Source organism: Scyliorhinus canicula, chromosome 8 (genome assembly GCF_902713615.1).
Source record: "Scyliorhinus canicula chromosome 8, sScyCan1.1, whole genome shotgun sequence".
Taxonomy (NCBI): Eukaryota; Metazoa; Chordata; class Chondrichthyes; order Carcharhiniformes; family Scyliorhinidae; genus Scyliorhinus; species Scyliorhinus canicula.
The window spans coordinates 165,691,301-165,717,784 of record NC_052153.1 but is presented as its reverse complement, the minus strand read 5'-3'; the positions used below and the strand labels follow the sequence as shown (position 1 = coordinate 165,717,784).

The 26,484-nt window shown below is 45.5% G+C and overlaps 1 protein-coding gene across 1 annotated transcript in view; it reads right to left on the bottom strand.

Annotated features, from left to right (window-relative positions):
* Nucleotides 1–26,484, bottom strand: part of LOC119970024 (ufm1-specific protease 2-like) — a 100,831-nt gene that overhangs the window by 59,907 nt on the left and 14,440 nt on the right. The window contains exons 2-5 of the mRNA XM_038803971.1: nucleotides 21,290–21,368; nucleotides 9,224–9,407; nucleotides 7,204–7,267; nucleotides 4,482–4,636 (exon numbers count right to left, since the gene is read on the bottom strand). Of these exons, the coding sequence (XP_038659899.1) occupies nucleotides 4,482–4,636; nucleotides 7,204–7,267; nucleotides 9,224–9,407; nucleotides 21,290–21,368 (482 nt within the window). The remainder of the gene's footprint in view (nucleotides 1–4,481; nucleotides 4,637–7,203; nucleotides 7,268–9,223; nucleotides 9,408–21,289; nucleotides 21,369–26,484) is intronic.

Genomic DNA, 26,484 nt, shown 5'->3' with positions numbered 1-26,484 from the left:
GCATTACACCAACTCATATATAAAGGACACCACACACATGATCTGCCTCTTTCCAGTGGAGACAGTCAGTGAGTAGAGACATAGGGTTGATTTGATATCACTCCCACCATGTGGATTGTAGCAGTCTGGTTAGTCAGTCTGAGTAGCTATAGTAGGATTAACAGTAGTGTTGAACCCAAGTTATAGAAGTGTATATAGTTTAATAAACGTGTTGAAGTTATCTCCACGTCTGATCCTTCCTTTGTCAAGTGGACCACAAGGAATCTGCTTATGCTACACCTAGAGCATAACAAGACATGGTACCACAGGAGTGACTGTTTCAATCCATATAGTTACAACTAGCAAGCAGTGACAACCAGCAACAGCAGCCAGGCAAGATGTATGGGATTCTGATTCCACAGCAGCTCAGGTACAAAGGGAATCTCAGTGAAAACTGGCATTGGTTCAGGTAGAGATTTGAGATCTACCTGGTAGTGTCCGACCTAGATGGCGTGGCGGTTGCAGAGAAAATAAAGCTTCTACTCACCATCGCGGGTCCAGAAGCAGCTGAAATCTTCCAGACATTCAAATACTCAAAGGGGCAAAACAAGAGCGATTTCCAGGCAGTCCTGAAAAAATTCCAAGAATTCTGCGAGGAGAATACAAAAAAAAGATGTAAAAGAAGCAGCAAAACTCACCACGAGGTAGGCTTGCAGAAGAAATCAGCAGTTTTGAATTGCAGCCATCTTGGTAAAGGTGCTGCACATGCGCAGTGGAGAAAAAGGCCCCCAGTAAAGGAACAGCGATCTGAGCATGCTCAGTCACTTCCTATGACCTACGTCACACGCACCATGGCGTCAGAGGCCCCAGACCATGCCCATTTAAAGGGGAAATGTCCCAAAACACGAAAAAACATTCTTAAAGCCGTAAAACAAGATTCTTTCACCTGGAATGACAGCACAATGCCTGAAATTCAACCAGTAGCTGAAAGTAACCTCCGCAGAACACTGCAACAAGCAATTAGCACCGCCCAAAGAGATGATTCAGTCCTTGAATACTACGACACCGACCTTTATTTCTTCTCTGGACATCGCGAGCCCAATGCCAGCTCTGACACAAACAGTAATGATATGGTCCTAGAAGACTACGACTCAGACGAACCTTTCACCTTGGGTGGCTACCCCAGTACCAAAGCCGAACCACAACTAGGCGTGTTGTACATTCAAGACTCCGATGATGATTTCTTTGAATTAAAGGATCTTCAGCCCAGGATATACGACATGCCGACTCGTGAGTGCAGGATTATGCTGCGGCCTGACACCAAGAGACAGAGAGCGGTACAAGCCCGCAGAGAGCGGCCTTCTGCCACACAGAGAGTTCACTAAGGGTTCCCGACTCCACACCGAGAGTGGTCCACGCACCACAAATTGTCCCAGCCTCCACACAGGAAGTGGTGAAAGTCTCAACAGTGAGACAACCGCACGTTTCCACTCAAGAAGTGACTCCAGTGTCACAAGCCTCCACAGCAAACTCGTGGACAGACTCCAAGATTGCAGAAACGCAAGATTCCAGAGCACAGTCCTTGCACGAACAGGAAGTGACTCCAGTGTCACATGCCTCCACAGCGAGCTCGTGGACAGGCTCCACGATAGAAGCAACGCAAGACTCCAACGCGCAGTCCTTGCAGGCATAAGACCATGAGGGTCTTGCAACCTCCTCTGACCAACTAGCAGCAGACGATACAAGTCTTCCATGCTCAAGTCAACAGCAAGAAGACCATGACAGTCTATCATGCTCCAGTGCGGAACAACAGCGAGACAATGACGGTCCACCCACATTGTTTGCGCCACCAGATGAAGACTCTGACAATTTATCCAACTCAGGGTAAACAGACCAGACTCCAGATGGGGAGCAACCAAATGCCAACGTGATTCAAGTAAGCCGGACTTGACTCCAGACAGGGAGCGCCGCAACCTCAGTGACAGCACGCTCAAGGTGACAGCAGATGCCACAGCGCACACTGGCACGAGTAACCGCGACGGACTCGTATTATCCAGAGTGTGGTCCTTGAGTGCAGCGGACACAACATCACAACATCTGAATACCACATCAAAGACAACGACACAAGGCGTACCAACGACAAAGGCTACACCAATGGAACTACGACTGATATGACATGGTACAACTCTGCCCATGATGGACACTGTTACTGCTCAGCTCAGTACATGCCATGGCTGGAAGATGCATCTTCTCAATTCACGTGTGCTGCACTACCAACAGGCAACCTGGCTTTCAGGGCAGATGCCATCCAACATCGCTATCACAAGCATCGGAAGAAAAAAATACTCCAAATCAGACAACAAAGTGATTTGACCACTTCTTGGTTCCTTATGCACAGGGACACTGATGGCGTTCACAAGGACATGCCACCATCAAAATCACCAACTCACCAACCCAACAAGAAAGACATTCAACCATGATAATGGGTTTTGGACTCACACATATGATTTGGACATATTGTTTAATCACTGTTCTCATGACTTGTACATAGCAGCACTTAGCTATGTTTTTGTTCAATTTTCATAGTGTATAGAAAATATGCAACATGAAAAAAGGGGGGATGTGTTGATGTGCATCACTGTAAATACACAAGGGGTTAATGTAAATACATCTAGACTAGCTAGACACTAGAGGGAGCACCAGAGACATCACACATACACACACACACTTAATCAATAGATCAGTTAGATAGGACACAACCAATGGGCATTCACAATACACACAGAGGTGACACGACCACAGGAGAGCATTACACCAACTCATATATAAAGGACACCACACACATGATCTGCCTCTTTCCAGTGGAGACAGTTAGTGAGTAGAGACATAGGGTTGATTTTTATCACTCTCACCACGTGGATTGTAGCAGTCTGGTTAGTCAGTCTGAGTAGTTATAGTAGGATTAACAGTAGTGTCGAACCCAAGTTATAGAAGTGTATCTAGTTTAATAAAAGTGTTGAAGTTATCTCCACGTCTGATCCTTCCTTTGTCAAGTGCACCACAAGGCAGCCGCTTATGCTACACCTAGAACATAACAAGACACTGAGTGGCTGAGTGAGTGAATGAGTGGGCTGGGTATGAGTGGCTAAGTGTCTGGGGATGCTCAGTCTCAGGTTTTTCACTCACTTTTACCATCATCCACCAACCCATATACACATGCGTGCACTCGCACTCTGTCACTCACATATACTGTCCCTCTCGCACGCAGGTTAATGTTATTATGTTTTTAACTTGACAACGTTGCTGTATGCTTACTCAACAATTGCTGTTTTCCATAAAACCTCAACTTTTTCTTTGAAATTCAGTTTATTTTTGCGCCAAACTAAAGTAGAATTCTCCATTCCTGAGAGTTGACGTCGGGTCAGGATTCATGGGCTTTCACAACAGAAAAACTGGTGCTGAACCTGGACCAATTCAGCAATTGTGGAGGGGCTAGCACCAGCGGCAGGTGGAACAAAATTGATTCCGATGCAAAACGGCGCGGGATTCTCCAGGTCCGTGATTGACACTTGGGAGATTGACAAGCTGCAGCGACGTAAACTCATTACAATCCGCACACACACTCCTCCAGCCAACAAGATGGCACTGGTTATGCTGGAGCGCACCCATTCAGCTTATGGGTTGGCTGGGGCCAGAAGGCACCCAGGAGGGGTGGCCTGGGAGGACACCTATACAACCCGTGGCCCTAAGTCCACAGTGGGCTGTCAGTGGTATGCACAGCTGCATGGCTGCCTTGTCGGCTGTGGCAATGGTGTTTCATGCCCATCCACCTCGGCCCCACGGCCCACCTCCTGGCCACCTCCTCCCCCCCCCCCCCCGGCCCTGGTGAAAGCCTCCAGCCAGCGGCACAAGTGTCAGCAAACTATGGTGATGTTGGTTGCTTTCTTACCCCCTTTCTCTCCCTCAGCAGCCACGATGTCGGTTTCACGATTTTTAAAAGCACACGTGATCGTCGGGAACCCGGCCCATCTGAGGCAGAGCATTGAAGAGACCCCGGGGAATACAGGGTTGGGCCAATAGCCACAAGCCAACAGAGAATCCCGCCCCTTATCTTTCTGAAATTTACTCATTGGCCCTAAATGAAAAATACACACATGCGGTGCCCCAAACAAAAAGGTTGGACAAGCCTGCTGTGGATACATGCCAGTATTTGTTCAAGGTCTTCAGGTGGGTGTAACTGTTCGCCCTGAACTTTGAAAAGTTGGAAAAACATTGCTTTAAGGAGTTAGATGAAAAATTCTCCACAGAATAACACAGGTTAATGCTAAAGAGAATACCAAACAAGTTGGTGAGCAGACATGAATATTACTGAAATCATTTAGCGTAAAATCTCACGGAGGCACGATTTTAAGAATGATTTTACCAACAAAATCTTGTTGACAATGGATTATGTTATTGAATTCAACATACTAAATTCATTTAGCACTTAGAACAATACATACGATGACCATGTGTCCTCTGGATTCGCAAATACTACCACATCGAGAGGAAGAGTCAGCTTGAAGTGGGTACGTGCCATTTTATTGTGTTGGATTATTACTTTTTCAGCAACATCAGTCCGTGACAGTTCAAACCGAACTTGCAGGTTTATTACTTTCTGAAAGTTAAGAACAGTTATTTGAGATTGTTAATGGCTGTGAAGTTGGGACATTTTACACAGTAATAGAACACGTGGTCTGCAGGCGAGTGAGGCCCTGGGTAGTTGATATGGAAGTTCAGGACTTAATTCACACAGGTGTTTGTAGCTTGGAATGTTGCTGGTACGCTCCCACTGCCAGAATGCTCTCCTTGCCAATATGGCAGTAAGCACACTTCGAGCCAGAATTCGAGACTGCTAACTTCACACATTAGGTAAGAGATATAGAGAAAGCAATATTCATCTTCATATGAGTAAATGCTGAAAGGGCATGTTTACTGAAATCTGTTTGCCTTTTCTTTCTTACAAATCAGAATTATTCTCTCCACTGGCAGTCACACAAGGCCAGCCTCTCTTGCTCTAATTATACTCATTAATGTTGCTGGCTGTCCCTTTCGCTCAAATTCATTTAGGGGATGTGGGTGTCGCTGGTTAGGCCAGCATTTATTGCCCATCTCTAGTTGCCCTTCAGGTGGTGGTGGTGCCTTATTGAACCACTGCAGACCCTGACGTGTAGGTACGCCCAAAATGCGAGAAGGGAGACAGTTCCAAGATTTTCACCCAGCGCGAGTGAAGGACCGATGACATATTTCCAAGTCGGGGTGGTGAGTGCTTTGGAGGGGAAATCCAGTTGGTGGGGTTCTCAGGCATCTGCTGCTCTTGTCCTTCTAGATAGTAGTTGTCGTGGGTTTGGAAGATGCTGCCTAAGGAGCCTTGGTGAGTTATTTCAGTGCATCCTTGTAGATGGCACACATGGCTGCCATTGTTTGTCGGTGGTGGAGGGATTGAATGTTTGTGGAACGGGTAGCAATCAAACGGGCTGCTTTGTCCTGATTAGAATTTAGAATTTAGAACAGTACAGCACAGAACAGGCCCTTCGGCCCTCGATGTTGTGCCGAGCAATGATCACCCTACTCAAACTCACGTATCCACCCTATACCCGTAACCCAACAACTCCCCCTTAACCTTACTTTTTAGGACACTACGGGCAATTTAGCATGGCCAATCCACCTAACCCGCACATCTTTGGACTGTGGGAGGAAACCAGAGCACCCGGAGGAAACCCACGCACACACGGGGAGGACGTGCAGACTCCGCACAGACAGTGACCCAGCTGGGAACCGAACCTGGGACCCTGGAGCTGTGATTAGCATGGCCAATTCACTTATCCTGCACATCTTTGGACTGTGGGGAGAAACCGGAGCACCCGGAGGAAACCCACGCAGACACGGGGAGAATGTGCAGACTCCGCAGACAATGACCCAAGCTGGGAATCGAACCTGGCACCCTGGTGCTGTGAAGCAACTGTGCTAACCACTGTTGTACCGTGTTGCCCTGTGTTACCGTGCTGCCCCTATCATCTCCCTATCATGATACCAAGGGGGCTCTATCCAAAGACCGTACCCATGAAATAAATTTCAGCTCTAGGCCGATCCTCTCCAAAACTCCAACAGGTACCTCCACTCCACTTTGTTGAATGCCTTCTCGGCATCTAAAGACACAATCCCCTCCAGAGTGGGCTCTTCGGACAGGGAGAGAACCATGTTCACCAGCCTCCAAATATTGGCTGACAACTGCCGGCGCTTAATAAAACATTTCTCATTTGCCACAATACCTTGGTGAATCACTACTCCATTGCAGTCAATGTACCAAGGCAATAATGTATTATCATTCTGCAGGACATGGTGAGATCTGTTAAATACATTCAATGTCATCCCCAGTATCTGTGTATTGGTGAGATTATTTGGAACTTCTGGGAACTGCAAGGTATAACACACACCCTACCCATTGTGGAGTCCCAGTCCTGTGTTATGGCAATGCAAGTTGGCTTTGAGGGATAACAACTATTTGGCAGCTGCTTTGTGAAGCATTCACATGGATGACTCCAAGGGACTGTTTGGGTCAGTAAATATTGATGATGCGAGACACAGCCACTTCTGCTTTTGTGTCCTCAATAAATAACCGCGCTTTCCATTCTAACTCTAGAATGCATTGGAACCCAGAAAGAAAATCCCATTCTGTCCATTTTCATTACTGCAAACAAAATAGTTTGACACTGTATTGAGAAGTAACCCTTTCAATGGAAAGACAGCAACAAAAATGAGTTAAATAAAAGTATGTTTTTAAAAAAAGGAATACGATTAGTGAAAAAGAGGCAAGATGTAAAATGTTAGTCACATTTCAGGGCACCCAAACATTACCTTGTCCATTCACGAGATCAATGTGTGACCAATTTTAAACAAGTAATGAAGTTTGAAAAACCTCCAGTCGGCCCATTTTATCTTCACAAAATGAAACTGACAATGAATCGGATGCACAAATCTGTGTGGTTGATGTTACAAACCATGCTCGTGGTTTTGAATGTTCTCCAATGCCAGTGAAGATGCGGCAAATTTCCCCCACTATGTATTAGTACTAGAATAGTCTGGTTAGCTACCATAAGAAACATTACAAATATTGTCCATTTGAAATAGTAAAAGCTAACAATCCATAAAATAAGAAATTGTAAATATACCGCATATGCTTACCAGAGGTGTGATTTTCACTGTTTTTTTTCTGGCATATTTTCTAACTGATTCACTGATCTCCACCCTGAAATGAAAATTGTACACTGTGAAAAGACAGCATTCAAATGGAACTTGACTGTTCAATATTAGCATGCTTTATCAGAGTTTAATGCTCAAGCATGACATTGAACGGAACAAAGATAAGCTGAAATCGGGTTTATATTTGTCTCCACTCATACATTACACAATTACATTTATAAAAAAGATTTGTTTGGCAGCCTGAGGTTGTGAAAGGTGCTGTATAAGTAGAAACTTTTCTTTAAAGCTGATTGACTGGTGCCAATAACCTTCATGGAGAGAATGAAAATAGAACTAACATCAAATAGTATCCAAACACCCCAAGCCTCATGACTACAAGCTATGCCTTCACATATAATGGCAATCAAAGACTTTTAAAAGTATACGGAATGCTTTCCTTCATTGGTCGAGGCATCGAGTATAAAAACTGGCAATTATGCTACAGTTGTAAAGAACCTTGGTAAGGCCGCACTTGGAATATTGCGCACAATTCTGGTCGCCACACTACCAGAAGGATGTGGAGGCTTTGGAGAGGGTGCAGAGGAGGTTTACCAGGATATTACCTGGTCTGGAGGGTGAGAGGCTGAATAGACTTAATAAACTTGGACTGTTGAATAGAACAACGGAGGTTGAGGTGTGACCTGATAAATGTCTACAAGATTATGAGGGGCATAGATAGAGTGGATGGGCAGGCATTCTTTCCCAGGGTGGAGGGGGTCATTAACCAGGGGGTCCATGGGACAAAGTTTAGAGGAGATGTATGAGGCAAGTTTTTTTTACAGAGGGTGGCGAACGCCTGGAACATGTTACCAGGGGAGGTTGTGGAAGCAGATACATTAACGGCATTCAAAAACCATCTCAGCAAATACATGGATAGGATGAATGTAGAGGGATACAGCACTAGGAAGTGCTGAGGTTTTGGCCAAGGGTGGTAGCATGCCCAGATCAGGCTTGGAGGACCGAACGGCTTTTTCATGTGCTGTATTGTTCTTTGATCTTTGTTCTATACTTGCCCTTGCGGCCACGGGGAGGAATTCAATTTTTGCCCAGCTCTGCTGCACCACTCCCCCAATAAAATAAACTAGCTCCAAATTAATTTTACTCTTTATTGATAATCCTACTAACCTAATAGTTTTGTGATAAATGTATTAGTTTCTAGCTTCTTCTGGAGGTAGGGAATGTACTAAGATGTGATTGCAACCAAATAATTTCCAACAAATTTTATGGTACAGAGATGTGTATAATGCAGTTTCTTCACCTGGGTAATGTGGGAAGGAATCTTGTAGAGGCGGGAAGGGTGTCTCCGACCGATAGGAGAGCTGATGGGATCCTCGTGTTATACTTTTTTTTGGGAAGCCCTGCCATATCACCTACTATTCAGGCACTTCCCAGCCCAGCAGCAAACCTTCCCAAAGGATCAGGAACTCCAAGAGCAGAGGTCCAGGCCACTGAGAGCTGCCAGCCAATCAGATGTCAACAGCACTTCTGTGCTCAGCAGCACCACCAATGGTGGTTGCTACTGGCACTGCACCCTCTAAAGGTCTGGGTTTGAGGAGGGGCCCAGGCACAGGTGTCTGATGGCGCGAAGGGGGTCATGGAATTGGGGTATCGGCAGCAAGGGCAGGGGCTGACTCTCAGTGAGCCCCCACCTTTCGCAATTCCTGGTCTCTGGGTCAGGCAGCGAGTGCCTTTGAGCAAGGGACCTCTCACCCTATGAGCCCACCAAAAAAGATGCCAGGGTTTCCTTGCTATGCTCTCTACATGGCTACCAAATACCAGCTGCAGCAATGGCATGAGACTCAAGTTGGCACTGACTGGCACATGTTCAAAATTAAGTGCGCACATGAAAATCCATTACTTGCACCATAAACTTTATTAAAATCTTGGTAGCAATTGTCCTGGCACCAAAAACATGCACTAATGTTATACTGAGATATTTAACAGGTTCCATTCTGCTACTTACGTAACATATTTTAAGATGGCTTTGCAAAGAGTCTCATCTTGCAGATTTGCAGGCTGTGTGCTGGCATGGGTTTTAGGCCACATGCACAGTGGGCCACTTCGATTACATAGGGTGAAAATGTTTGAATTTACTTTAGACAGCAGCTCTTTCATGGCTACCTTAAAGCCTGCTTTAATTCCTTCTTCTGAATTCAGTGAAGAAAAAAGAAATATATGATATCAATAAATACTGTTGATGCCAACATTAATACTTACAGCTTAAGTTATTCCATTATGCTTCTCTAACTAATAAACCTTCACCCTCAACCCTCATACAGCTATGTCAGTGGCAAATGTAATTTTACTTACCAAAGTAAATGCTGTGTTGCTGCAGCAAAGTCTTTCCAAGCACCATTAAAAGGTTTCTAATTGCTGTCAGATACTTAGGGCTGGACTCTCCGTTTGGAAGACGAAGGGCGGGATTCTCCGACGCCAGAATCGGGATACGCGATCGGGCGCGTGAGCCAAAACTCGAGGCCAGCTCCAGGCGCCCGATGGAATGCCATGCTCTGTCCAGTTCCTCGACAGCGGTGTGAATACATTATACTCCACATGTGCAGGAGACACCATTGGCATATCATTAACGGGCCTGTCCCTGTATTCTCCAGGGCTCCCACGATGCTCTGCCTCTGCCAGGAGGAATTACTGATGGCGAGTTCACTTTTGGTTTTAAAGATTGGGAAACATACGCAGTGGCTGCTGAAGTGGAGAGCAGAGATAAGTCCTGTTGCCTGACGCGTGACAGTGGGCTGCCGGTCCTGGCCACTGGCATGGCTGGCTGGGTCATCTACCAGGGCTGGGGGGAGTAGCAGGGGTGACCAGAGGATGGGCCGTAGGCATCTGGGTGAGCTCCAGGACCAGGGTGTCTAGGCACGGACCATCATTGCTGTGGCCTGCAAGCTAGCCACCTTGCTGTGCAACCCACTGACCACCCAACATGCACCCAACCCCTCCCTCCAGCCCACCACCCACCCCCAACTCAACCCCCCCTTCACCCTTCCTGCACCCCACCAATTACACCCAACCCCTCCCTCCAGCCCACCACCCACCCCCAACTCACCCCTCCCTTCACCCTTCCTGCACCCCACCAATTACACCCAACCCCTTCCTCCAGCCCCACCACCCAACCCCAACTCAACCCCTCCCTTCACCCTTCCTGCACCCCACCAATTACACCCAACCCCTCCCTCCAGCCCACCACCCACCCCCAACTCAACCCCTCCCTTCACCCTTCCTGCACCCCACCAATTACACCCAACCCCTCCCTCCAGCCCACCACCCACCCCCAACTCAACCCCTCCCTTCACCCTTCCTGCACCCCACCAATTACACCCAACCCCTCCCTCCAGCCCACCACCCACCCCCAACTCAACCCCTCCCTTCACCCTTCCTGCACCCCACCAATTACACCCAACCCCTCCCTCCAGCCCACCACCCACCCCCAACTCAACCCCTCCCTTCACCCTTCCTGCACCCCACCAATCACACCCAACCTCTTCCCTCCACCCCACCACCCTCCACTGGGGCATCATGCGGCCCCCACTCAAGGACAACACCCACCCACAGTAGCCCCAATAGGACAGTGCCAGACTAGGGCGGGGGGAGGAGGCACAGAGTTTACGGGCAGAGACTAATGCCGGAGCCAAACGCCCCTGTGGAACCAGGCACCGATGGGGCCAGGGATGCGGTGCGAAGGGAAGAGTGCCAGGGAGAAGTGGGACAGGGGTGGTTGTGGGGATGGGAGACGAGGAAGGGGAGGAGAGGGATATTCAGGGGCAGGGGCTGCAGTGTAGCACATTGGATCTGGATGGGAACAGGGTATGCACCATGCTAACATGTTGGCCTTCCACCCCTGCAGACAATGGATTTCGGAATCAAACCAGGAATGGTTTCAATAATCCGAGCCACTGTAGCCCGAGGGATGCACTGAAGCTGCACGAGCAGCAGTTACTTGGGGAGGAACCAGCAAAGAACAAAGAAGAAAGAAAAGTACAGCACAGGAACTGACCCTTCGGCCCTCCAAGCCTGCGCTGACCATGCTGCCCGTCTAACTTAAAACCTTCTGCGCATCCTGGGTCCGTTTCCCTTTATTGCCATCCTATTCATATATTTGTCAAAACCCCTCTCAAATGTCACTATCGTCCCTGCTTCCACCACCTCCTCCGGCAACAGATTCCAGGCACCCATCACCCTCTGTGTAAAAAGCCGAACTAAGGTTCTATACAGCTGCAACATGACTTGCCAATTTTTATACCCAAGGCCCCAGCTGATGAAGGCAAGCATGCCGTATGCCTTCTTGACTACCTTCTCCACCTTCGTGGCCACTTTCAGTGACCAGTGGATCAGTACACCCAGGTCTCTCTGCCTATCAATACTCTTAAGGGTTCTGTGATTTACTTCATATTTCCCACCTGTATTAAGACCTTCTAAAATACATTACCTCATGTTTGTCCGGATTAAACTCTATCTGCCATCCCTCCGCCCAAGTCTCCAATAATAATCTTTATTAGTGCCACAAATAGGTTTACATTAACACTGTTATTGTGAAAATTCTCTCGTCACCACACTCCGGTGCCTGTTCGCGTACACTTCAGATTGTCCAATTCACCTAACAACGCGTCTTTCAGGACTTGTGGGAGGAAACTGGAGCACCCGGAGGAAACCCACACAGGCAGGGGAAGATGTGCAGACTCCGCAGACAGTGAGCCAAGCTGGGAATCGAGCCTCGGACCCTGGCGCTGTAAAACAACAGTGCTACCGTGCTGCCCTATCCAACCAATCTCTATCCTGCTGTATCCTCTGACAGTCCTCATCACTATCCGCAATTCCACCAACCTTTGTGTCGTCCACAAACGTACTAACCGGACCAGTTACATTTTTCTTTGAATGATTTATATACTACAAACAGCAAAGGTCCCAGCACTTATCCCTGAGGAACACCACTAGTCACAGCCCTCCATTCAGAAAAGCACACTTCCACTGTGTTAATGTAAGCCTACTTATGGCACTAATAAATATTATTATTATTGAGAGAGATCTAGGTGTACAGGTCCTCAGGTCACTGAAAGGGGCAACACAGGTGGGGAAGGTAGTCAAGAAGGCATACGGCATGCTTGCCTTCATTGGACGGGGCATTGAGTATAAGAATTGCCAAGTCACGTTGCAGCTGTATAGAACCTTAGTTAGGCCACACTTGGGAGTATAGTGTTCAATTCTGGTCGCCACACTGCCAGAAGGATGTGGAGGCTTTAGAAAGGGTGCAGAAGAGATTTACCAGGATGTTGCCTGGTATGGAGGGCATTAGCCATGAGGAGCGGTTGAATAAACTCGGTTTGTTCTCACTGAAACGACGGAGGTTGAGGGGCGACCTGATAGAGGTCTACAAAATTATGAGGGGCATAGAAGGAGTGGATAGTCAGAGGCTTTTCCCCAGGGTAGAGGGGTCAATTACTAGAGGGCATAGGTTTAAGGTGTGAGGGGCAAGGTTTAGAGGAGATGTACGAGGCAAGTTTTTTAGACAGAAGGTAGTGTGTGCCTGGAAGGAGGAGGAGGTGGAAGCAGGGATGATAGTGACATTTAAGGGGCATCTTGACAAATGCATGAATAGGATGGGAATAGAGGGATACGGACCCAGGAAGTGTAGAAGATTTTAGCTTAGATGGGCAGCATGGTTAGCACAGGCTTGGAGGGCCAAAGGGCCTGTTCCTGTGCTGTACTTTTCTTTATTCTTTGTTCTTTGTTCTGCAAACTGTCTTCTCCAACCAAACCAATTATGTATCCACCTTGCCAGCTCACCTTTAATCCCAAATGACTTCACCTTTTGTACCAGTCTGCCATGAGGGACCTTGTCAAAGGCCTTACTGAAGCCCATGTAGACAACGTTCACTGCCCTACCTTCATCAGTCATCTCCATCACTTCCTTGAAAAACCTTCAGGCCTGTAATTTCCTGAATTATCCTTGCTACCCTTCTTAAACAAAGGAACAATATTAGCCATTCTCCAGTCCTCTGGAACCTTACCTGTAGCCAGTGAGGCTACAAAGATTTCTATCAAGGCCATAGCAATTTCCTTCCTTGCCTCCCTCAGTATTTTGGGATAGATCCCATCAGGCCTTGGGCCTTACGTACCTTAATGTTTTTCAAGATGCCCAACATCTCCTCCGTTTTGATCTCAACATGACTCAGGATATCTACACACCTTTTCCCAGACTCATCTTCCACAAAGCCCTTCTCTTTGGTGAATACTGATGCAAAGTACTCATTTAGTACCTCAATAATTTCCTCTGGTTCCACGCATAGATTCCCTCCCCTGTCCTGGAGTGGGCCAACCCTCTCCCTGGCTACCCTCTTGTTCTTTATATACATGTAGAAAGCCTTGGGATTTTTCTTAATCCTGTTTGCCCATGACCTTTTGTGACCTCTTTTAGCCCTCCTGACTCCTTGCTCCTTCCTACTCCCTCATATTCCCCATGGGCTTCATTTGTTCCCAGCCTTCTCGCTCTTTCAAATGCTTCCTTTTCCTTTGGACTAGGCTCACAATATCCCTCATTATCCACAATTCCCGAAACTTGCCATACTGATCTGTATTCCTCACAGGAACATGCCGGTCCTGAATTCCTATCAACTGACATTTGAAAGCCTCCCACATGACAGATGTTGATTTACCCTCAACCATGCACCTCCAATCTAGATTCTTCAGTTCCTGTCTAATATTGTTATAATTAGCCTTCCCCCAATTTAGCGCCTTCACCTGAGGACTACTCTTGGCTTTATCCAACAGTATCTTAAAACTTACTGAATTACGGTCACTGTTCCCGAAATGCTCCCCTACTGAAACTTTGACCACCTGGTCGGGCTCATTCCCCAATTCCAGATCCAGTACAGCCCCTTCGCTAGTTGGACTATCTACAGATTGTTTCAAGGAACCCTCCTGGATGCTCCTTACAAACTCTGCCATCCAAGCTCCTAGCACTAAGTGAATCCCAGTCAATGCGTACCGGAACGCAAGTACAGTAAACACTGTTTGCATATCATTAGCAGGTCTGACCCGGTAATATCCGGGATCTCCGTGATTCTCCGCCTCCGATGGCTCGAGTTTCCGACGACACGGTTCACTTGTGCTTTTAAAAATTGTGAAACCAGCATGGTGGCTGATGAAGGAGAGAGAGGAGGTAGGAGACAGAGAAGAGCAACTGTGGTCTGCCGAGCCATACACCAGCCAGGCTGGCTGGGGTGGTGAGGGTCCTTTCAGGGTCGGGGGGATGGGGGTGCGTTACGGGGGGAACAGGCCGAGTGGCTGGGGTGACATCGCCCCCCTCCCCCACGGGACTGGGACAGTGCCCAGACACAGACCATTAATGCGGTAATCCTGCTGACCACCCACCTTGGCCCCTGGTTCCGCAGAGTGACACCCCTTTCGCCGACACCCCACCCGCTGCCAACCACCCCCAGCAACACAAGGCCCAATTGCTGTGGCCTTGTTACCCGATGTTGGCCCACAGCAGCCCCTACAGTGCATACCCCTGGTGGGGGCAGCGCCAGCAGACAGTACCCTGGCATCAGGGACGGGCGCCAGTGCCAGAGGCTCCCATGTTGCCACCCACTGACAGTGCCAGGGGTGCGGGGATAGGGGGGCATGCGGGGGCAGAGCCCACGGTACCAACTGGGGCCACCATGTAGCCTATTAGACCTGATTGGGCATGGCGGAATGCACCATGCTAACATGTTGGCCTTTCACCCCCTGGAGACAATGGATATTAGCATTCAACCAGCAATGGTGGCCTTCCTGCTGGTCGCCAAAGCCCTGGGGGATGCCCTGCGGCTGTACAAGCGGTCGTTGCTCAAGGAGGAGGAGGAAGCTGCAATGGAAAGGTGTTCCACATGATGAACACACAGCTGATATGTGACCATCAGCTGTGCATCATACATGTCTGTGCCCGATACCCGGGCAGTGTGCATGACTCTTTCATCCTGGCACATCCGACGATTTCTGACATGTTCGAGATGCTGGTTGGAAGGGTTGGCTCCTGGGTGACAGGGGTTATCCGCTGCAGTCGTGGCCGATGACACCTATCCGCAGTACAGCTGTGCTCTTCTCCTTAACCAGTAAAGCAACTGAACCACCCCTTTTTACACCTCCCTCTATCCCGTGTGCAACATCTAAATCATGGAACGTTCCGTTGCCAAACCTGTCCTTCCCTCAAACAAGTCTCTGTAACAGCATCAACATCTAGTTCCAAGTACTAATCCAAACTCTAAGTTCATCTGCCTTACCTGTTATAATGTGGAGATGCTGGCACTGTACTGCTGCGGGCACAGTAACAAATCTCACAACACCAGTTTAAAGTCCAACAAGTTTATTTGAAATCACAACCTTTCAGAGCGCTTCTCCTCCATCAGGTGAAGTGGAGGCAGGTTCACAAACACGGCATATATAGGCCGAGACACAATTGCCAGATATTTACAGATTGGAATGTGAAGAATGGTTGGATTGCAAGTCTTTACAGGTACAAACAGTATGAATGGAGTGAGGCATATACAGCTGGTGTGTGACCACAACAAACAAATCCCTCGAGTTTTCTTGATCCTGGAAGCATCCCTGATTCCAACATCATATGTACATCACAGATGCCGGACATCTTCAAAGGATAACGCAGTATCCAGGGTTGGCTCCCCAAGGACTAAGAATGCCAGCAAATGCCATGGCCGATGACATTCCTGCACCGGCCTCCCTGAACAGGCGCCGAAATGTGGCGACCAGGGGCTTTTCACAATAACTTAATTGAAGCCTACTTGTGACAATAAGCGATTATTAAACACGGGGAGAATGTACAAACTCCACATGGACAGTGACCCAGAACCGGGATTGAACCTGGGACCTCGGCGCTATGAGGCTGTAGGGCTAACCCACTGCGCCACCGTGCTGCCCCAATTATTATTATTATTATCCACCCGAAGGCTGCAAACCACATCTGAGAGAATGTACAATGATGCTCACGCTGCTACCCGAATATTGGTGGAGCATAACATAAGCACTTTAAAAATACAATGCCAATGTATTGGCAGATCTGGTGGATCACTGCAATACAGTACCCAGAGAGTGTCATGAATCATCGTGGCTTGCTGAGCGCTTTGCAACCTGGCAATGAAAAGGTGGAAGGAGCTGCCAGATGGCGTGATGGAAGAGCTAAGGATCTCTAATGAGGGGGACATCAAAGAGGATGAAGGTAGTGAGGTCAATGAAGCCGAAGTTTCAGAGAAAGAGGCTACAGCACAGGGACTAGCTTAGTGGGCAATTGGGACTAGCTTAGTGGTACAAACTGGGTGGCAAGGACAAATAGGATCAAAGGGCCTATTTCCATGCTGTAAACCTCTATGACTCTAAGATCTCTAAGGAGTCAGGAGGGTTGAAAGGGGTCATGAAAAATCATTAGCAAACAAGATTAAGGAGAATCCCAAGGCTTTTTAAACATATATAAAGAGCAAGAGGGTAGCCAGGGAAAGGGTTTACCACTCAAGGACAGAGGAGGGAAACTATGTGTGGAGCCAGAGGAAATTGGCGAGGTACTAAATGAGTATGTTGCGTCAATATTGTATCAGAAATAGGCCCTTCGACCCTATTTGTCAATGCCACCCAGTTTTTACCATGAAGTGAGTCCCAATTGTCCAGATTTGGCCCATATCTCTTTATAGCCATTGTAATTGAAAATACAGAAAAATGTGTCATTTGAAACATGGAAGTCTGGCAATATCTGGTCTGAGAGGACACAGGGAAAGATCCCACAAAAGGTTACTAGCAGCTGCAAAGAGCAGGATTATAAAATGCAGATTCTTTCTCACAAGCAGGCTTATCAAACACACAGGACCGTTGTGGTAAGCTAAAACAATGGCTCACACCTTTATTGAAAGTAACTATCTCAGGAAGCATCTGGAAAAGCATGGATGAGAGTTTCAATTGAATTAAGTGATGAATGTTTAAAACAGGCAGGTCTTTCAAGTCATAACCAAGTTAAATTTTAGCATACAGCTAAAAGCAAAGTTTCACACCTTAATTGAAATAAACTCTCTTAGTAAACAGCTGGAAAGGATGGATGATGCTCAGTCGAATTTGGTGTCAATTCTAAGTGTAAAATTCTACGAACATCAAGTCAATTAAAAGAAAATTGGAGATGACCTGTCTACGAGAAACATAATTTAAAGTCAAAATCAAAGGCAAAGTTATGAGCTGGGGACAATTAGAAAATTAAACGATTCGAAATCACAGAAATAAAAGTTAACTATTGAAACCAAAGCATTTTTTAATCAGATCTGAGAGGAGACGTTATGCCCAAAATGAATAATTAGTTGTATTAAAATGTTTACATCAAAGGTACTTTTTAACTATCAAAGTGAAACAACCTCATTTACAATAAAGTCATTAAAACTTAATAACTCTTCGAAAGGGAATATAAACTCGAAGAAAGGGGACAGCCAGCAGAGCCAGCTCTCACAGCTCGGTACATGGGAAGGATAGGACACAGCAACCGAGTTCACCAGCGAATATATCTCAAGAAGACCAGACTTTAAAGAAGATTGATTGTCAAGATGGGCCTGAAGGTCCCTTCAACCAACAGGAAGGATCCAGAAGCAAGATCCTTTTACCTTTCTGTTAAGAAAGTGTTTACAGCTTTAAAAAAAATTATAATAATAAAATAACTTAAAAGTTTTAACCTGAAACAGTGGTTATTAGCCTACTTTACTTACTTAATAATGCAGGACCCAGGACATCGATGCTACTGAGGGGTAAGTAGGTAAAATTCTTCGATGAAGGTATGTGTTATACCGGGGGATAACTTGAAAATATAGTTTGACCTGAATAGCACCCACCGAAGCCTGCATCGGAGTCAGGGAGTGAGAATCCCTGTTCACCATTTAGAATATCGACCCTTTTTTGGTATAGGGGGAATTCTAAGAATAGTGGTGAGTTTTAACTTCACCATCTTTCCCAAAAAACAGTCTAACTGCTTTTTAAAGGACAAAATTGTACCCGCCTCTACTACTGCCTCTGGCAGCTTTATCCAGACACTCGCCATCCTCTGTGTGAAACAATTGCTCCTCTGGACCCTTTTGTATCTCTCCCCTCTCACCTTAAACCTATGCTCTCTAGTTTTAGACTCCTCTACCTTTGGGAACATATGTTGACTATCTAACTTATCTATGCCCCTATTCATCAAAGATAATGACTTGGTGGGTGATGAGTCTGGGGAAGGGTGTGTAAATAGTCTGAGTCATGTTGATATCAAAAAGGAGTGTTGAGTGACTTGAAAAACATTAAGGTAGGTAAGTCCCCAAAACCTGATGGGATCTACCCCAGAATACTAGGGGAGGCAGGGGAGGAAATTCCTAGGGCCTTGACTGAAATCTTTGTATTCTCATTGGCTACAGGTGAGGTCTCAGAGGACTGAAAATAGCCAATGTTGTTCCTTTGTTTAAGAAGGGTAGCAAGGGTAATCCAGGAAATTACAGGCCAGTGAGCCTTACGTCAGTGGTTGGTAAAGTATTGGAGAGGATTCTTCGAGACAGGACCGACCCGGAAGCGGATGAGGCCCAACCCAGAAGTCCGACTCTGACCTCGTGAAGGGTGTTACCTCGACCTGGCCTGGAAAGCGACACCGGCCCTAACTCCGAGACCCGGCCCGACCCGACCTGGAGAGGTCCGTCCAGTGACCCAACAAGGAGAGGCCCGCCCAGCGCCCTGACTTACCAGCAGATGGAGGAAAAGAGGAGTTGGCCACGTGGAGGCCCAACCAGGCCTACTCCAAGGCCCGATTCCGGGACTGCCTGACCACACCACCAATGCTGGAACCGAACGCAGGACCCGGCCCAACCTGACCCAGGAAGACCCTGCCAGCAACCAAAACCCAGACTAAAGTGCCCCAAAACAGCGGAGACCCCGCATAAGGACTCGATCGCGCTGAAAGATAGACCCATCCTTGTGGAATCCCAGGTCTGACTGAACTGCGAACAAGCGGCAACCCCAAAATCACAACCAGCGCCCGGGACCCCGCCAGTTGTGACCCTAAAATCACAACCAGCATTTGGACCCTGCTAGATGCAACCACTTACCTTCCACAAGGTCAGACTTCTCCCATCGGATCACGGGACCATCCTGAAGCAGTCGCCAACCAAGCAAACGAGGGAAACTTGATAATACATCAAATCACTAACTAGATCATCTTTTCCAAGAATTATGTTCTGGTGCAAACTGGTAGGTGCACATTGCTCCTGTTCTTTCTCTGAGCTGTTTGATTTTGCTATAAGTACATTCCTGATCTACTTTGTAGTTCATCAGTGCTAAGGGGTTTAATAGTGATGTGCTGACCTGCATATTTTCCAAATTAGGCTAGAATAATGAGAAGCAACTAGTTTATGTGAGGTTTATAAGAATGAGGTTTGCAAAAGAAAGAGACCTGAACTACCTGAACTAAAACTACGTTCAGGTACCTGAACTAAAACTAAGAATTGAAGGGCTGTGTATTCCCAATGAGTTGTTTTTTGTAGACACACAGATGTATGCACTGTCTGCCTGCTTATTCTAATTAACATCTGAAATAAAGAGAGTTGATGCCAGGGTCCAAATCCAATAATTATTTTAGATATCAAGGTGATATCTTACAGACCACAGGCTTATTGTTCCACTTTCAGGAACAAAGCCCTCAATATTCAAGGTCATAGGTGTTAAAGGTGTTCTGAAGAACGGTCTCCACCTGCATTGTGAACTGCCCACTCCGAAGCTGCTGATTGGTGTGTTGTGTGCTGCCAACATTTTCTGCTAAAGGAGTTCAGGATGCTGTTGGCTGATTGATTGGTGAGTTGAAATACTAGAGACGAGCTCAGTGGATCAAGAGGATATTTGGATATTTATTGTCCTTGACTTTTTGCTATTCTTATGAACCATGAGCCTCCTGAACTCCCAACCTCACAGTTCTCTACTAGCATTGATCCAGAACTTTGTCAATCAAACAATCAAGACTATACCATAATTAGACACAACCAAGAAAACTGTTTGGAAGTAACTGGAGAATCTTCATGTCATTACTATTGGGCAATGGAAGTGCTGGAATGTTCTGCTGTTGCAAAGGGCACGTGCTGCAAATGACATTTCACAAAGTGTGACTTTTCTTCAAATATACAGTGTATGAACTAAAAACATTGAACGGTAGCAAGCCTGAAGAAACCAGAGGCTGGATTCTCAGATTTGAAGGCTAAGTGCTGACGCTGGCTTGGGAACAGTGACATTTTGTGCCAGAAAAAAGGGCACAAAAGCTGCACCAATTCTCCGTCTGGTGGGGGGCTAGCAGCTGCACAGCATAAAGCCCCTGGCTTTACCTGCGGGTATGGCCTGAGAATTGCCGTGCATGCACAAGTTGGCGGCCTGCAGCAGCTGCACCAGGCAACGTGGCACGGCTGTGCGTGGACCCGGCCTGCCAACAACTGCCCCCTTTGACCAGGCTCGCCACGCCCGGACCATCGCCCCCGCCAAAGCCCCCCTTGCCCGCGGAACGGCTCCCCCCGACTGGCGGCGCTGGACTCAGTCCGCAGCCGCCAAGCCAGGTTAACGAAAGAAAAAGGATAAGTGTTCTATGCCGTCGCGAACTTGGCCCATTTGGGGGTGTAGCATCGGGGGAGGGCCTCAGGTGACGTCCTGAGGCCGTTCCAACAGCGTATGGCATACACAAAGAGTATGCCTTTTGCGAGGGGGCGGAGAATCGCAAATGCGGCTCCACCCCCGATTTTGGCGCCAACGAAGATTCTCCGGCCATTCGGCGAACACGATATTGGCGTCGGTGACCAGAGAATCTTGCCCATTATTTCCCGAGAACCTCTGATAATCTCAGAACAAATTTTTCTTACAAACTCTTATCACACAAAACCTATTGCTTGAGAAATACTAAAATTTCAAATTATTCAATGGTAGAAAAATCCCCATTGAAAATATAACTCAGATTAATATAAATGCTAAAAATGTATCTAATAAACAATTTACTCACCATCTGCTTTGTTAATGGTTCCTTCCAACCGAATTCCTCCCTTTATTCGAAACAACAAATCTTCATTACTTAGTGGCAGCTGAAATAAATTGATTAAAATAAATTAATTATTCATCTGTCTAAATAATGTCTATAACTCTATGACTGTTAACTCTGCTGTGCGTGTTCTTCACTTTTTTCCTACTCATTCATGGAATGAGGGCATTTTTATCAATCCCTTTTTAAAATTCTTTCATGTTATGTATTAAGACCAAGTGATAATAATAATAATCTTTATTAGTGTCACAAGTAGGCTTACATTAACACTGCAATGAAGTTACTGTGACAAAAGTCTGTCTATGGTAGCAAATATATTTACAGAATACAGTCCCATTAGGACAACCAACATGCTGGTCCCTGTCCGGGCCAGCCTTTATACTGAGTTCTTATGAGCCCCAGCTGGGCAGGCCTCTGCCTACTAACGGGGAAGCTCATAGTCCAAGAATCTCAGGGGGTGGTCAATCAGGGTATCTTCATGCGGGTTATTACAGTACGTGAAAGTTGTTGAAGTCTCAGAGGACCATAGGCTGCTCACCCTTTTGAGAGAGAGAGAGAGAGAGAGCGCTAACTGGTGGTGATTTAACTTGAGGGTCATCACACTTCAGGTGCTGGGCAAAGTTGAGATGGTGCAGCCTCCACATTGTTGGAAAGGCCAGTATTTGTTGTCATCCCTAATTGTTCTGGAGAAGATGGTGGTGGGCCTCCTTTGAATTGCTGCAGTTCATGTGGTGGAGGTACATGCACAGTACTACTGGGAAGGAAGTTCTAAGATTTTGATCCCACGACAGTGAAGGAACAGTTATAGTTCCAAGTCAACATGGTGTGTGGGTTGGAGGGGATCTTGCAGGTAGTGATGCTCCCATGTGTTCTAAAATTGGTAGAAACCAGTAACATTTTTATTTTTTTAGATCCAAAATCCCAGGTATTTACTGGAAGAATGAAGCCTCGAGGTTCAAACCAAAACAATGTACTCGCTGAAAATCGAAGAACATGAATACTTATAGCTACAAGCTATCTAAAATTGTCAGTTGCGTTAAAGATAGTAAAAATACAGTGAACACAGTACTTATTGTTTAATACTAATCTTCTTAACTCAAATTTACTTCCACATGCATCCATCTGACTTACACCCCAAGAAAATTCCAGTCAGATACTTAACAGAAATTGGAAGAAATTGGTCTGAATTTGGTCAGAATACTGTTCCAAAGTTTCACATTAGGGTTGAGAGTTATTTGGCCTTCTTACTTCCGGTAAGGCATTCCCTTCAAATATTCTCTCACTGTCCCACAGTTGTAGATTCTTAGTTTAACGCGACAAAGCCACCCTTGGGTCAGAACTCTCCGCGTTTTAATATTCTTTAACTCTGAAGTCTTGCCTTTGGGAACTCTCTCTTTCTCTTCTCAGCTTAACTATCCCAGCATCCCAACTCACTGCCAATAGAGTCATTGAGCTATGAAGCCTTCTTATGAACCCTTCTAGCCATCACAAAGAATTTCAACTGAATTCTGCTAGAGATATTAGCATGCTCTAAATGGAACCACTGGAAAGATATGTTCCCTGCAATAAACATTTTGTTTACCCATTTGCTTTTCTGCTGTTATGCCTCAAGAAAATTGGTCACATGATCAGCTCCCAAGACAAGTTGCTTTTTTCTAAAAAAAAAACATCTTTCAGATAAACCTAACTGTTAAAGGGAGAGTCAACCCAACATTAAATATCGGTGTTTTTCCCCCTAAAGCACATGGGCCATCACACAACCTTTCCCAACCCTATAAGATACTACACATCTTAATGTCAGAAACATTTTAGCAACTACCTTATCACATAAAACACACATAATAATTCCCTCCTACAGTTCAACCAAAATTCAAGTGTCCAACATCCTAGGCTTTTAATCAAGAGATTTTGACACTAAATAGATGAAGAAATTATGTTCAAAACTTTTAGCATAAGTTTATAAGTCTTCTTTAGGCAGTTATGAGTTATTTAATTTAATTAAATAGGCAAACTCTGTTGACAGATGAAGCATCTACAATCATTTTGTTCCTTTCTGCAACATGAATGCTTTTTAAGGTAAATTCTTGCAGCATCAAACTCCAGCGAAATAAATAGGGATTCTTTGTCCAGAAGCACGGATTATTGTCCTTGGAAATCACAGTCTTTCTGGTATTTCCAGAAACATATATTTCAAACTGCAAAATGACTTTAATTAACAAGGATTAAACTTCCTCGAGAAATAACATGCTGGATGCATCACTTTTAGCATCATCATCTTGTAATAATACATCTCCCATACCCACATCATGGGCGGCAATTATTTGGTTTGTTAAAATTTAGAGCAGTCAATATTCCTGTGATTCACTTACCAAGACAGCCATTGATCTCTTGAAGTCTGAAAAGACACTGTCCAGTCATATTTTACTTTCTTATTCACCACATTTGTCAATAGAACAGCTACTGTGCTGAAATTTGGGGGAAACATCCAGTAAAGTCCACACATTCCAAACAACAGGAGTATTTTCCTGTTTGGTTTTAGGAATAAGGAGGCTCATAATCGCTTGAATTTTAGCCTTTGTGAGCAACTCACAACTTTGTCCCATGATAAGTAAATCTGAGGAACTTCTTCACCCAAAGGGTTGTGAATCTATGGAATTCCTTGCCCAGTGAAGCAGTTGAGGCTCCTTCATTAAATGTTTTTAAGGTAAAGATAGATAGTTTTTTGAAGAATAAAGGGATTAAGGGTTATGGTGTTCGGGCCGGAAAGTGGAGCTGAGTCCACAAAAGATCAACCATGATCTCATTGAATGGCGGAGCAGGCTCGAGGGGCCAGATGGCATACTGCTGCTCCTAGTTCTTATGTTCTTATGCCCCAAATAAGTGACCTTGACTTTGGCAGATTCATTTTTTGTCAATTTTATCACTAAGTCAGCATGTTAGTTGTCTCTTGAATGATGCATTGAGGTATATCGCATGGTCTTCTCAAGTGTCGCTACAGGCCAAGGTGATTAGTAACTAGACCTGTTAGCCTTTGAAAAGTAGTTGGCACATCCTTCATTCTGAATGGCATCACTTTATGTTGATATAGGTTGTCCAGGGTTACAAAAGTAGAGATTATCTTGGCTTGATCTGTAAATGGCACTTGTTAACATCATTTTAATAAGTAAATATTGCTGATAAATACTGAGCTTCAAACTCTGTAAATACAATCTTCAAGTTGTGGGTGTAGGATAAGACTCAGTTTCTGTTACAATTCACTTTACGATAATCAATACAAAATATTTGAGTTCCATCAGGTTTTGGTACCAATACAACTGATGAACTCGAAATTCTTTGACTCAGTTCAATTATATCTTCATCCAATATGAAGTCAGAGAAGACTGACATCAGCCAATTTCCCAGGGTTCAGTCTATGAAAGTTTTGTTTAATGGTTGGAGTACTTATCACATCTATATCATGCATTAGTAAAGATGTTTGTCCAAAGTATGTCTGCAGTGTTTCTTATTCTTTTAGCAATTTGACTATGTCACCTTGTTTAATTCAATCATTCAATTGTTGTGATGTACATACCTGGCATCGCACCATACATGATGTTAATGTGTTCACTACACTGCCATTGCTCGTGTTAATGATGAATCATGCCATGCATGTGGGAGCTGGTCTATTTGTGTGACTTAATGTGGGCAGTGGGGATGAAGATTCTGGCCTGTTCTCTCTCATGGCCATGGCCATGGCATTGCGCAACAGTGATTTGAATTTTGAACCAATCAATGCACCACCTAGGGGTCCTCACAGTCCGTGTTTCACTTTGCGAATCACTGCTCCAAATGATAGAAGCTGTGGGTTTGGAATGTACTATTGAAGGGTAAGGGGGACTTGGAGGAAATGTTTTCATTTGTAGGGGAGTCCAAAACTTAAATATAAGGGAGTTGGCAATAAATCCATTAGGGGTTGCAGGAGAAACTTCCTTACCTAGAGACTAGCTAGAATGTGGAACAATCATAAGTGATAGTTCAAGAGAATGGCATAGATGCATTTAAATACATAAAGAAAAAATGAATATCAGAGGGCTAAAACCTCACACTTTATATTTTTTAGAAGATATCTTCATGGCTAATTTTTAAAACTTTAAAAAAACAGACAAAGGCCCTTTTAAAATGGCTGAAGTTATGTCTGTTTGTGACCCATGAGCAATAATAATTAAAATGGTAATTCACAGAAACTAATGCCTTGCTATCTGTCAAGAAACTCCAATGACCCCCTTTGAAACCAAATTCAAAGGGAACTATACAAAGGCCATCTACATTTCAGAAGCCAGGACTGGCCAACCATAAATGATTCATCTGTTAGGACAAGGGACTCAACAACCTCCTGTTAAGACATTGAAACATTAACAATCTCAGAGACCCAGACAAAAGGATACCCATCCTTTGTCAAAGCCAGAGAGGTGAGGTAGTCAAGTGACGTGAATTCCAAGCTGGTGGGACCAGTAATATTGCCATGTGGCACTGAAAAACCTAAGTCTGCCATTTTTCTATCTATCTTACAGCAACACAAGAAAGGGGATCTGCCTGGATGAATGCCTGGCCCCCATCTACACTGTTTCTACTAGACATTTTGTACCATCGCCTAATACCCAAAGAGAAAATGCTGGAAAATCTCAGCAGGTCTGGTAGCATCTGTAGGGAGAGAAAAGAACTAACGCTTCGAGTCCAGATGATTCTTTGTCAAAGTTTTATTTATTTTGTATCATCGCCTACACGATTGATTAATTTGTGTGTCTATCTCAGAGTGGAAGTCTATTCTGCTGGAACAGTGAATTATCCAACATCAATTCAGCCTGCCAACTTCTGTGAAGGAATACACCATTGGACTTTGATTCTGGACTCACATAAACCAGCATTTTTTCCCTCGTGGTCCTTGCCCTGTAATCTTCCTCTCCCTCAATCTCTCTTTTACTGCATAAGCACGCATGGAGCTACATAGCAACGCTCCTCCCTCGTTGAGTGTGTATAAATAAATTAACCCTCATGAGTTCATCTATCTCGCATTTGCTGTGGTATTATTAATGGAAAATTGGATTATGCTAAAACTGAGGGGTTGGAAAACACAACTGTAGAAGTGCCGAGTTCCCAAACACTGACACCAAAAAGCCTCT